Genomic DNA, 14,185 nt, shown 5'->3' with positions numbered 1-14,185 from the left:
GGCACTCCAGTCACCAAGGAGGATCAGGAACAGTCAACCTGATTCACGGACCTACATCTCACACTGGAACCACCAACCGTATGGGGAGTTATAAGTATCAGCCAGATTCACAGATTTTGGGGCTGAGAATTAAGGGTAGTTTTAAGGGTAGTAACTAAATCCTGAAAGGGAGTTTGAGTTGGACCGAGTAAGTTTTGGGGCAAAAACACGGGGTTTTGCCTGTGGTTCTACTTTTCAGTGGAGTTTTATAAATGAGTTTGTGATTTAGAGTGCTGTGCAGTGTCATTACGTTGTTTAGAGCTCTTGCTTTAGGGGCAGTGGAGGTGTTCTGTCAATAGATAAGTTTGTGGTTGAGCCTAAACCCTTTATAAAGGGTTTGTCCTTTATAAAATCCTAAAGTCAAGAACCAACAGTAAGGATAAACGAGCACCGATCGAACCCCTTACATTGCATGGGAACGCCACCACCTGTAAGTTCCCCTCCAAGCCACACACCATCTTGATTTGGAACTATACCGCCGTTCTTTCACTGTCATTGGGCCAAAATCCTGGAACACCCTTCCTAACGGCACTGTGGGTGTACCTACACCACATGGACTGCAGACATTGAAGACCACCACCACCACCTTCTCAAGGGAAATTAAGGATAGGCAATAAATGTTGGACTTGCCAGCAATTCCCACATTCCATAAATGAATTTAAAAGAACCATAGAAAAATGCCAGAAAGGGAAAGAGCAGTTAGTCGAATGCTTGCCCCATAAAGTCATAGTGCAAGGAAGCATCATGGAAACCTAATGCTCCCCAAACACCAGAGGAGATCAAAATGATGGACTGGAGATCAGTGTGACTATGGGGAACATCACTAAACATCCCACCTACCTTCTGTACTTGGTGATATCAGTTTCAGCTCCCACATGCTATTTGTTATGTGGTTCAAGTCAATCTGTGCTGAAGCACCAGGCAGACACTTCACTCCTCACTTATATTAAAAAGTCTTTAATATTTGTGCTTAAAAAAGCTAATGAAAAATTACATACTGTACCATTCAGTTTTCCCCATCCAGTCACCACGCATGTGTAGTTATCTGGCAGTTCTTCACCTGCTGCAGGGAGACAGGTTAGTCTAATCTTGTCAGTGAAGACAACGGGCCAGGAGAGCTTTAATAAAGCTAAATCAAACCTATAAACAACAATGTACAGTTTACTTCCAAATATATATATTTTAAGCTCTATTTTAATTCAAATTGAATAGGGGAATAAAACTTAGAGATTACTATTCACAGTACAAACACCAGATGCCTGTCGGCAAGAGTTATTAAAATGGACTGGCTGATTAAACAAAATCCCAAAGCAACTCACCAAGGTTTCTTCAAGCATCAAACCCATGAACCTAGATGGAGAAAGTTTGCAAGTGGATGCAAACAATACCACCTCCATTATTTATCTGTCTAATGAAGAATTTTGGATTCCCTTTTCTGTTAGCTGCCAGTTTCTTCCCATACTCTCCCTTTGCCTCTCATTTCCTTTATCACTTCCCCTCTGAACTTTCCTCATTCAGCCTTGTTCTCACTTGTATTATCAAACTGACATCTGTCATACGCACACCTTTTCTGCTTCATCTTACTCTCTATCTCTTTCATCATCCAGGGACCTCTGGCTTTGTTTGCCCTATCTTTCCCCTTTGTGGGAAAGCACCTTGAACATACCAAATCCATCTCCTCTTTGAAATCACATACCATTCTGACTTGACAATATATCACCGTTCCTTCATTGCCACTGGACCAAAATCCTAGAACTCCCTCCCTTATAGTACTGTGAGAGTACACCACACAGACTGCAGCAGTGCAAGAAGGTGGCTCATCACCACCTTCCCAAGCATAACATTTCTGGCCCAACAAGAAAGGAGGCATTGCTGGATCTGGTTCTGGGGAATGAGGTAGAACAAGTGAATCAAGTATCAGTAGGGGAGCATTTAAGGAATAGTGATCATTGCACTATAAGATTTAGGTTATCTATGGAAAAGGATAAGGGGCAATTTAGAGTGCAAATATTTAATTGAAAGAGGCCAATTTCTATTGGGCAAGAGTGAACCTATCCCAGGTAAATTGGATTCATAAATTATTGAACAAAACTGAAATGAAACAATGTGCTGGCTTTAAAGAGGAGATGGATTAGGTACAGTCAAGGTATATTCCCACAAAGGGGAAAGGTAGGGCAACCAAAGCCATTTGAATTGAGAGATGTCAATTTGAAAATACCGAAGAACCAGGCTGAATATATAAAGTTTAGAGGGAAAGTAAAAAAGAAATGAAAGCCATAGAGACAGTATGAGAAGAGACTGGCAGCTAACAGAGAGGAGAATTTAAAAAGTCTTCTATAGGCATATAAATAGTAAAGAAGGTAGTAAGATGTGAAGCCGATTAGGAACCAAAATAGGGATCTATGCATGCAAGCAGAGGACATGGTTGAGGTACTAAATGAATACTTGCATCTGTGTTTCCCAAGGAAGGTACTGCCAAAGCCATAGTGAAAGAGAAGGCATTTGAAATACTGGATGAGCTAAAAATTGATAACAAGGACGTGTTAGAATGGCTACCTGTACTTAAAATTGATAAGTCACCAGAATTGGATCAGATGCTTCCAAAGATACTGAAAGAAATAAAAGGTGGAAATTGTAGAGGCACTGACCAAAATCTTCCATTCCCCAATAGATAGAGGGTTGGTGCCAGAGGATTGGAGAATTGCAAATGTTACACCTTTGTTCAAAAAGGAGCGTAAGGATAGAAATCATAATTTGAAACAAAATTAACGTCGCTTTGACCATTGTGGATTAATTAGGGAAACCAGCATAGGTTTATTAAGAGAGAATCATGTTTAACTAAATTGAGTTTTTTGATGAGGTAACAGAGACGGTTGATGAGGGTAAGACAGTTGACTTCCAAAAGGCATTTGATAAAGTGCCACATGATAGCCTTGTAAGCAAAGTTGAATCCCCCATGGATTAAAAGGGACAGTGGCAGCATGGATATAAAATTGACTTAGTGGCAGGATAAAGAGAGTATTGGTAAATGGCTGCTTATCAGAAGGTATACAGTGGGATTCCCCAGGACTCGGTACAAGGACCATTGCTTTTCTTGATATATATTAATGACTTAAGGCACAACTTCAAAAGTTACAGATGACACAGAACTTGAAAGGATTTGAACTGTGAGAATAATGGTGATAGACCTTAAGAGGATGTGCACAGGCTGGGTGAAAGGACAGACATGTGGCTGATGAAATTTAATTCAATGAAGTGTGAAGTGATACATTTTGGTTGGAAGAATGAGGTACACTTCTAAAGGGGGTTCTGAAACAGAGAGACATGGGGGTCGCTGAGGGTGGCAGGGCAGGTTAAGAAAGCAGTTAAAACGGCATTAGGTGGCCTGGGTTTTCATAAATAGAGGCACAGAGTACAAAAGCAAGGAAGTTATGATAATGGGCATCCTTCCGTCTATGTGGAATGAGGGGCATGCAGCTTCGGAATTTAGGTGTGCTCAGTTGAGATTATCTGCTGCACTTTTTCTGATGTCTGAACAAGTCGATTCTGGAAAGGCAAAGTCTGCTACACGTGAACTTGTCCCTTGCCGGTTTTGCGGAATGATCTTTGCTGACGCCTTGTTTGTGGGGCTGACATCCACTTTGGAGTTTGTGAACCCACATGTTACCATGGCAACGAGTTCCTGCCCACAGCTGGTGTCACCATTTCCATCAATCGTCAGCTAGAGTTTCCCATTTGTTCTGATCGATGTTGAGGATTTTCAAGATTCTAATGACAGCATACTTCAATCGGAGCTCTGGGTGCCCAGCTAGTCTCTTGGCATGGGCTATATCCCTATAGAGCACATCCTTGGGCATGTGGCTATCTTCCATCCTGTGCACATGCCCAAGCCAGCAAAGCCTTCTTTGCTTGATGAGCACTAGCGTACTTGGCGTGTTTGCCCTAGAAAGGACTACACCATTACTGCCATTGTCTCTCCATGTCATACTAAAGATGCATCATAGAGATGGTCATTGTTGAGCCTTTTTTCTTGGTAGGTAAGTTGTTCAGGCTTTACTGCCATACAGTAAGGTGCTGAGGATATAGGCCTTGTATAAACATCTTGCTCCTGTGGGTCAGTTTGTTGTTTTTCCATGTCCACTTGTTAGTTGGCCAAAGATGGTGGCTGCCTTTCCAATCTGTGCACTGAGCTCTTTGTCAAGAGACAGGTTGTCTGTCACCGTAGATCTAAGTTTGTAGAATTTACTGAATCTTCCAGTGGTGTCTTATTGAGTCTGACCACAGACAGCAACCACACCCTATCCCATAACCACAGTGTTCTTGATCCTGATGGTGAAACAGAAAATGACACAGGCATGGGACAGACGACCCATGAACCATTGGAGCTGGTCTTCTGTCTGGGTAATGAGTGCAGCATCATCATCATACAGAAGTTCTCTGATCAGGACAATTCACAGTTCTGTTTTGGCTTTCAATTTTGTTAGCTTAAGGAGTTTCCCATATTATCATGTGTAGAGATAGACTCCTTCCATGATGGCAGGGAAAGCATAGGTCAATAGGACAATAAGACCCCAGTGTTCTGAAGGAGATAGCTGAAGAGATAGTGGAGGCGTTAGTGGCGATCTTTCAGGAATCACTGGAGTCAGGGAGGATCCCAGAGGACCGGAAAATCACTAATGTAACCCTCCTGTTTAAGAAGGGGGCGAGGCAAAAGACGGGAAATTACAGGCCGATTAGCCTGACCTCGGTCGTTAGTAAGATTTTAGAGTCCATTATTAAAAATGAGATTTCAGAATACTTGGAAGTGCATGGTAAAATAGGGCAAAGTCAGCCTGGTTTCATCAAGGGGAGGTCATGCCTGACAATTCTGTTAGAATTCTTTGAGGAGGTAATGAGTAGGTTAGACAAAGGAGAGCCAATGGATGTTATCTACTTAGACTTCCAGAAGGCCTTTGACAAGGTGCTGCACAGGAGGCTGCTCAGTAAGATAAGAGCCCATGGTGTTAGAGGCAAGGTACTAGCATGGATAGAAGATTTGCTGTCTGGCAGGAGGCAGAGAGTAGAGATAAGGGGTTCCTTCTCAGGATGGCGGCCGGTGACTAGTGGAGTTCCGCAAGAGTCAGTGTTGGGACCACAACTTTTCACTTTATAAATTAATGATCTAGATGAAGGAACTGAGGGCATTCTGGCTAAGTTTGCAGATGATACAAAGATAGGTGGAGGGACAGGTAGTATTGAGGAGGAGGGGAGGCTGCAGAAGGATTTAGACAGGTTAGGAGAATGGGCAAAGAAATGGCAGACGGAATACAATGTGGGAAAGTGTGAGGTCATGCACTTTGGTAGGAAGAATAGAGGCATAGACTATTTTCTAAATGGGGAGAGAATTCAGAATTCCGGAGTGCAAAGGGACTTGGGAGTCCTAGTCCAGGATTCTCTCAAGGTTAACTTGCAGGTTGAGTCGGTAGGAAGGCACATGCAATGTTGGCATTTATTTCGAGAGGACTAGAATATAAAAGCAGGGATGTGCTGCTGAGGCTTTATAATGCCCTGGTCAGACCACATTTAGAATATTGTGAGCAATTTTGGGCCCCGTATCTCAGGAAGGATGTGCTGGCCCTGGAGAGGGTCCAGAGAAGGTTCACGAGAATGATCCCAAGAATGAAAGGCTTAACATATGAGGAACGTTTGAGGACTCTGGGCCTACACTCAATGGGACTTCAGAAGAATGAGGGGGGATGTGATTGAAACTTACAGAATACTGAAAGGCCTGGATAGAGTGGATGTGGGGAAGATGTTTCCATTAGTAGGAGAGACTAGAACCCAAGGGCACAGCCTCAGAGTAAAGGGAAGACCTTTTAGAACAGAAATGAGGAGAAACTTCTTTAGCCAGAGAGTGATGAATCTATGGAATTCATTGATACAGAAGGCTGTGGAACTCAGGTCATTGAGTGTATTTACCGAGATAGATAGGTTCTTGATTGGTAAAGGGATCAAAGGTTATGGGGAAAAGGCGGGAGAAAGGGGTTGAGAAACTCATCAGCCATGATTGAATGGCGGAGCAGACTCGATGGGCCAAATGGCCTAATTTCTGCTCCCACGTCTTATGGTCTTATGGTCTAATAAGATACCAAACAGGGTAGGGGCTAAGACGCAGCCCTGCTTCATCCCATTCTTGATCTCAGAACCATCAGGGGTGGAGCTGTCAGACAGAATGGTGCCATGTGTGTTATCATGGAAAGATCATATGAGACTGTAAAGCTTGGGAGAACAGCCAATAGAGACATGTCCTGCTCACAGTGTCAAATGTTTTTATGAGATCCACAAAAACAAGGTGGAGTAGTGTTTGCTGCTTTCTGCACTTCTCTTGAAGCTAACATAGGGAAAATATACCTACCATAGATCAGCTTACTCTGAAACCATCTTGTGCATCTGGATACATTCTGTTGGCTAATCAATGAAACTTCCTTAGAATGACTCTGGCAAAGGACTTCCCAGTGATGCTGAGAAGTGAGATGCCGCAGCAGTTGTTTCCATCCCATCGATCGCCTTTATTCTTGTACAACATGATGATCTTTGAGTCACATATATCCTGTGAGACAGAGCCTTCTCTCCAGCAGAGGAGCAAGAAGTCACTGAGGATGGCAACGGGTGTGACTTTCCATTCATGTGTAGCTCAGCTGGTATTCCTTGCTTTCTAGGTGCTTCTTTGTTGCCAGTGGCCTTTTCAACCTCAAGTAATGAGGGTTCTGCATCAGGCTTTAAGATGATTGAAAGAAAGATTAGGGGGGACATGAGGAAAAGCTTCTTCACCCAGAGGGTGGTGGGTGTTAGGAATTCACTGCCTGATTTGGTGGTGGAGGCAGAAACCCTCAGCTCATTTAAAAGGTACCTGGGTCTGCATCTGAAGTGCTGTAACCTGCAAGGCTACGGACCAGGTGCTAGAAAGTGAGATTAAAGTGAATAGCTAGTTTTTTTTTTCAATTTTTTCCTTTTTTGGCCGCTGCAAGCAAGATGGACTGAATGGCCTCTTTCTGTAACTTTTCCATGGTTCTATTGTTCTAAGCTCAGGCATGACAGGTAGCTGCAGAAGATCATAAATCACGGGCAGAGAGATGTCCATCTCATATGAGCATAGCTCGGAGTAGTGCTCTATCTAGTGGGCCATTTGCTTGTCCCTGTCATTCAAATGGGCAACATTGGTGATGATGGGGATGAGTACTCTTTTGTTACCGGCATACATAGCACAAAGATGCCATTGTAACTAGCAGTTTGCATTTTTCTGCATAGATTTATCCAGTACTTGTTGTTTTCTACACAACTGCCTTGACGAGCATGGGATTGTCAAATGCTTTAGGGTTAGAAGACATGATGCAAAGCAGGTGAGCTGTGCTCTTCGTTTCACTGACAGGACTCATTTTTGTAAGATGGTTCTCGAACCAATCTTTGTTCCAGTTTCTTCCTTTGCCAAATGTGTTTACTTTAGTTTCATCAGCATTATCCAGTGACCTCCCCCCACCCCCACCCCCCCCCACCCCCCCACTCCCCTGGTGGAAGGTACTGCCCGAGAGTTTCTGAGAATTTTGGACATTTATTGTCATTCCTCGCTAGTGGAATGTTGATGCACAGAATGATATTGTGCTTGGACTTGTGTATTTTCCGTGGTTGCACTTTGATCCTGCTATTAGTAAATTAGTGATCAGTATCGCAGTCTGCACTGTGGTAGATGTGGGTGTGAAGAATGCTGGATGAATCACATCTGCTGGTGATTACCAGGTTAAGTCGGTGCCAATAGCCAGATCTCAGATGGCACCAGAACACCTTGTGTTGATGTCTGCCCTGGAAGAAGCTGTTGGTAACACAAAGCCCATGCTATGCATAAAGTTCTAGTAGCTGCTGTCCATTTTTGTTCGTATCACCAACACCATGATGACTGAGGCACATTTGCCACAAAATTCTGTCTGATCCAACTCTTACATTAACAGCTCCTGGGAGAAATAACATTTCTCCATGTGGCAGATGCTCCAGGATATCATCCAGACTGTTGTCGAATGACATTTGTCTTCGGCGTTGGCATAGGAGGTTGGCATAGATGATGGTGGCAAAACCTCCAGCTGGTGACAGGTGAAGAGGTACAAGTCATTCAGAGGTTGTGACAGGCCTCACAATTAGCTGCATCAATCTGTTGTTGACAGCATAGCCCATTCCATGTTAAAGATGGTCATCCGCATTTTTGCCATGCCAGTAGAAGGTGTAATTGGCCTTGTGTTGATTCAGTGTCAGCAAAACTAGTGTCTTGGAAAGCAAAGTTGATGTTGAGTTTGTGTAGCTCGCAATCAATCAATGCCGTTGATTGATATCTGCATTTTCCATTGACTGTAAGACCTCATGTAAGCCAGGGCACACAGACCTGATATTCCAGCTTCCATAGAATACAAGACCAAGGCATTTATGATAAACCTTTATGAACTGATGAACTGGTTTTGGCTCCACCTGGAGTATTGTGCCCAATTGCAATAGGTGGTCATGCAATTGGAAAGAGGAGAAAGAAGAGGATGGTTTAAAAGGCAGCCAATGTGCCATATAGTGTTGTGAACCCTGTGGAGACCAACAAACCAAAAGAATCAAATTTAATAAACAGCCCCCACTGAAAAACCACTGGACAAGGTTTCACTTTTGAAAACTTTTATTCTAACAATCAAATCAAAATCAATATAAATCAAATATGCATTAACAGGCAAATTATGGTCAATATGAACTAGATATTATACATTAAATTGTAGATTAAACAAAGATGGATCTCAGATTTTTCAGATGGTTCATTTTGCACATTTGGCAACAATCTCAGCCACAGAGTCCTTTAAAACTTTGCCTTCATCAGGTAAAATTCCAGTTCCTTTCCTTCAAGGCTTTACTCCACCTGAGTTTCACAAGTACAATTTCCACCAAAAGGTGCATCTTTCCAGATCACTCTCAGCTCTGCTCACAGATCCAGCGTTTTTGGGTCTTTTTCAGCTGTGCCATGGTTTTCTATCACAGTGTGCCTGCACTGAAATCAGCTGAGGGCTGTGTTCTTTGTCTGGTTTCAACAGGCTTCCAGTTCCCTAACAATCTGAGGTCACAAAGCATTTCCCAGAAACTTGAAGTCTTAGTTTCTTTTTCAGTTAGGGAATCTTTTTCAAAAAAACAAAGTTTGATACCAGAGTCAGTGCACCCAACGAAACATCGGACAAGCTATCTGAGCAGACAACAGCTCACGCACACTTCCTCTCTGATCCCACAAACCACAGATTTCATCACAATAGATGTCTTTTCAATTTAAAAAAATGGGTATGCATGTAAGGAAAAGCTAGATAAGCGCATGAGGGAAAAAGGAATAGAAGGATATGATAGTAGGGTCAGAGGAGTAAGACTGGAAGGAGGATTAAGTGAAGTATAAACATGAGCACAGAGCAGTTGGACAAAATGGCCTGTTTCTGTGCTGTAAATTCTAAGTAATTCTATGGACTCCTACTGAGTCCTCCAGCTACTGGAGAGGGAGCTGAATAGAGTGCAATATGCATTCTTCGGGACTGTCTCCCCCTAACGGTGGCAATCGTGGATTTACCGCTGCCGGTCGAAGGAGTACCGCCAACCCTCTATTTTAACATTGGAGCTGGTTCTGATGGGTGAAAAAGGATTCAAATAGTGTTCCTGGGCCTTACAGCGTCAGTTAAGTGCAGTAGGGTGGACAAGCAGTAGGTGGGCCAAGTATCCTGAGGGGATTGGGGATCCAGGTGTAACACGCCTGTGCCTTTTCACTTCCCTTTCCACCACTGGGCTATTCAATTTTTGGTGGTAAAAACAAAATCCAACCCAATATTTCACATTCTATCTGCCCCTGCCCCTTTTTCATTTCTTTATATTTTGCTCATTTGAAACATTAGTACAAAATTAAATTAGTGTGAACAGGAGGTATCTATTCAGCCCTTCAGTCCTGCTCTTCCATTCAAGTAGATCATGGCTGGTCTGCACCACAACTCCATCGATCTTTGTTCCATTTCCCTCGATACTTTGACCTATATCAGCAATGTATCAATCTCGTTCTGAAAAGCTCCCTGGTTCCAATATCCACACTGCTTTCTATTCACCCTCACATGAGAAGGTGCCCATGAAATCATCCCTGAACGGCCTGGCTCTAATTTTATGTCCCCTCTTTTTCAAATCTCCCAAAAAGGAAACAGTTTTTCTCAATCTAGCTCCTACTGGGGGATCCCAGTGTTAGTTAACTCCGAGCAGTGAAGGAATCTACCATCTACCCCAGGAGTTCAGTTCCCTTGGGTGGAACTTTCCATGAATGAGACTAAGTGTGGTGGCAGGTGGATTTGGCAGCTCCCACCCCGCTGGCCGGTATGGCGGGAACTCGCATCCGATTCAACGATTGGAGCTTCATTAATTATGCAAAGCTGCGTATTGGTCCGAATCACCTGGTGAGTCGGGCGTTGATTTGTGTGGCTGCCATCAGCTGGCGGCTTTGCAGCTCCGGGAGCTGTTTTTATCGGAAAGTCCAACACACACTCTCACCCTCTCCAGCCCACCAGAGATGTCTGGCAGCCAGAAGAGGAAGGCCGAGAGACGGGCGAAGGAGACAGCACCCGTTTCACGCACCAGGCCCTCTAGGCCTTGATCAGAGGCGTGCAGGTGCACAGGCAAGTGCTCTATCCCAGGGGTGACTGCAGGAAGCACAGCAGCCTCACCTCTCTGGCCTGGGGCACCATTGCAGAGCAGGCACCCACGCCCAAAGTGCCACCCAGTGCAGGAAGATGATGAATGATCTCATCCGCTCTGCCAGGGTAAGTCATCATTCAAAACCCTCCAATATCAAACTCTCATCATAGCATCATGCACTCAAATGGTTACTCGCTTCAGGGGTCTCACACAACCATTAGCGGGGGACACATATCAACACTCATTCTCTCATCGAGACTTTCACATCACCACCATCCCATCTATCATGTTGCTCACACTCCATCCTCTGGCCCTCCTGAGGAGGGCTCACCACACACAGGGGATGTGCACCTCACCCAACCTCTGCTCCATTCCATCTCATCACCTGCATTTCTTTCTTCTTCATACAGGCCAAGCTGGAGCACAACAGGCACAAGAGAGTGCAGACCCGGGAGGGATGGCCGACATCATTGCCCTCACTGAGTTTGAGGAGGCTGCAGTCAAGCTGACTGGGGAGGACAGGGATTGCTCCTGTGGGGAAGGGGAGATTAGCCTCTCCCACCAACTTAGTACTGATCACAGCTCCATCACTTCATCAAATCCTAACATTCACAGTGAGTCACGTGAAGTCTTATCTAGCTCATGCTCATTAACCGGAACTCTATTTTCTATTTTCTAGGCACCAGCAGATTGAGGCCCCCAGCAAGTCCAGCACCACCAGTGTGAGCCCACGGACTATATCCAAGGCTCCAGAAGAATGGTCACGGCACTCACACACACCCGCCACCAGCTCAGAGACACACGTCGGTGGGGCACAGCTGTAGATTAGGCTCGGGTTCACTTTCTGGAAAATACCTCACTGACACGTCCCTGCAGCAGTCGGAGACAGGGACAGCCCAGGTCTCCAGCACTCGGAGGGCTGCTGGAGACCAGCCACCCGCTCAGTCCAAGTTGGATAATGAGCCTCTGGAAGCAGACACCAATGCTTGAGATACAATGACAGGCGGTGGAACATCAGGAAGAGAATTCAACAGTCACTCAGCAGTCTAGAGCAGATGATGGAGGAGTCCGTCCACATTCTGTCTGATGTTGTGGCTCCAACATGCGAGCACTTCACGGTCACGATGGTATCGTTGGCAATCACCATGGAGACCTTGGTGTAGCAGGTCCTGCCGGATTTGCACTCGGCCCTGCACTCCATGGCCACACACCCTGGTGGGCACCATCAGGGTGTAGGTGATATGGGGGTGAGGCACCTTGACTCCCTTCCAGGTACACCATCTCCTGAAGGAGCTAGGGAGGGCCCCTCGGACATCTGCAGGGAGGATGAGCATCAGCCGGACACTCCGGGAGCCTTTCAGGCCACTCCAAGGTGCAGCCGCTCGCAGCTCCTCTGACTGTGACCCCATCCACTCCAGCTTCTCAGGCCGCTGACGGCACTTCCACCCCTGAACAGGTGACCATTATCAGGCTGGGGCCCTCCAGGCCTCAGGCCATCAGAGGACGTCCACCAAAGTCATCACAGACATCAGGACATAGCGGTCAGCAGCTGCCTCCACCTCTGCTGTGGTTGTGGCAGCTGCACCCAGTGCTGGATTTAGGAAAGTTAAGAGCAATTGATGTCACTTTGGGGTACAGGCATGTAAAGAAATTGGTCCTTTGTTAATACATTTGATGGTTATGTGAATGTTTCTGTCAACTGAAGGCATTGTGATTTTGTACTTTGGAATCCTCTTATTCAAAAGTTTAGCCTCCCTCCCACTCCGTGATCGTGTCCCACTGTGAGATTTACATTCCTGTGATGTCAACCTCAGTTGAACTAGTCTCCACACCCCTTGTGTTTAAATCTTTATTGGAAGTGATGTAAGCGTTTCTAACCCTTCCTCAAGGAACACCGTTGAACAAGGGCAGCTCATCAGCATTGATAATCTAGCAGCATTTGTGTCTCCTCAGTGGTACTGACAGAAGGAGGAGGAGATCCCTCAGCATGTCCACATCTCAGTCACAGAGTGTTTGCATCATTAGATGGTGGCGAAGGCTTCAGTTCTTCTCTCACATCACCCTTGTTGCTAAGTGGATTCTCAGTTCCCAGAATGAGCTCGCCTAGAGCCCCACAGACCAAAGCAAAGATCATGGCCTGGTGATTCATGAGGCCAGAATGCACAAATGACAATTCGGGACTCGTTCTCGCTGCAATTGGGTGGACATCCCAAGTTGAAACAAAATGGCATTGAAAGCTAAGAGAGATGTGGCCATATTCCCTCACTTAACTTTACTCTTCCTGGAACCTGTCAGTGATTAACTTATCGTGGGCACGTCTCCCACTTCTTCCTTCCTCCATGGCATGATACTGACCCTCAGCAGCCTCCTGAGGTTGCTGGGCCTCCGATGAGTTCTCATCCTCCTCCAGTTTATCTTGCAGGGGGTTACCTCTTTGCATTGCCAGATTGTGAGGGCGCAACACATTGCGATGATGCAGGAAACTCGGTGGGGAGTGTATTGGAGTGAACCACCTGAACAGTCTAAGCATCTGAAACGCATCTTCAGGAGCCCTATGGTCTGCTCTATAAGGGACTGTATGGAGCTGTGAGCAGTGCTGTACCTCTCCTCGGAACGACTCTGAGGGCGATGCACCGGTGTCATCAGCCAGATTTTCAGTGGGTCTCCCTTATCCCCAAGCAGCCATCCCTGCAGACGTAATGGCCCCTCAAATCTCAGGCACCTGGGAGTGACTCAGGATGTAGGAGTCACAGCAACTCCCAGGGTTACCGTGTACAAATGTGCAGTATGTGCTTCTGGTGATCACACACCAGTTGTACATGGATGGAATGATAGCCCTTGTGGTTTATAAACATTAGGGCCTGCTGCTCTGGAGCCCATATAGCCACATGGATGCAGTCTATTACACCCTGCTCTCTAGGGAAGCCTGAGATTGTGGTGAAGCTGGTGAGTCTCGCAGCCTGGCTATCTTCATCCAGAGCAAACCTGACATAATGATGGGCCTTCCTGTAAAGGGCATCTGTGACCTCCTTCATGCATCAACATGTTGCGGACTGAGAGATGCTGCACACGTTCCCTGTTGATCCTTGGAAAGGACCAGAGACCAAGAAATTGAGCACTGTGGTCATCTTCAAAGCCACTTGCAGGGGATACCCTCCAACTCCACATTGCATCAGGTCTTCACAAAGAATGTGGCAGATATGATATACCAGAGCTCAGGACAAGTGCAGATGTGCACGACATTGCCTCTCACTAATTTTAAAAAGAAGACTCTTAGATGACTAGGCCAAGGTCTGGTGAGTCATCCCCATTGTCTGGGTCTTTCCTCCTGACCCTCCTATTCATGCTGTGGCTCCGCTTGACCATGTCCTCCAGCTGGAGCTGTGCACGGAGTTGCCCCTCCCTCATTTGCCTCCTCCATTAGGACCCTGACAAAGGCAGC

At 45.6% G+C, this 14,185-nt stretch overlaps 1 protein-coding gene across 1 annotated transcript in view; it reads right to left on the bottom strand.

The window, feature by feature from the left end:
* Window positions 1-3,709, bottom strand: part of LOC121288423 (chymotrypsin-like elastase family member 3B) — a 65,917-nt gene extending 62,208 nt beyond the window's left edge. Inside the window, exons 1-2 of the mRNA XM_041206956.1 lie at window positions 3,627-3,709; window positions 1,043-1,179 (exon numbers count right to left, since the gene is read on the bottom strand). Of these exons, the coding sequence (XP_041062890.1) occupies window positions 1,043-1,179; window positions 3,627-3,709 (220 nt within the window). The remainder of the gene's footprint in view (window positions 1-1,042; window positions 1,180-3,626) is intronic.
* Between the last annotated feature and the right edge of the window lie 10,476 nt (window positions 3,710-14,185).

Source organism: Carcharodon carcharias, chromosome 15 (genome assembly GCF_017639515.1).
Source record: "Carcharodon carcharias isolate sCarCar2 chromosome 15, sCarCar2.pri, whole genome shotgun sequence".
Classification (NCBI taxonomy): Eukaryota; Metazoa; Chordata; class Chondrichthyes; order Lamniformes; family Lamnidae; genus Carcharodon; species Carcharodon carcharias.
This window is presented reverse-complemented; position numbering and strand designations above follow the sequence as displayed.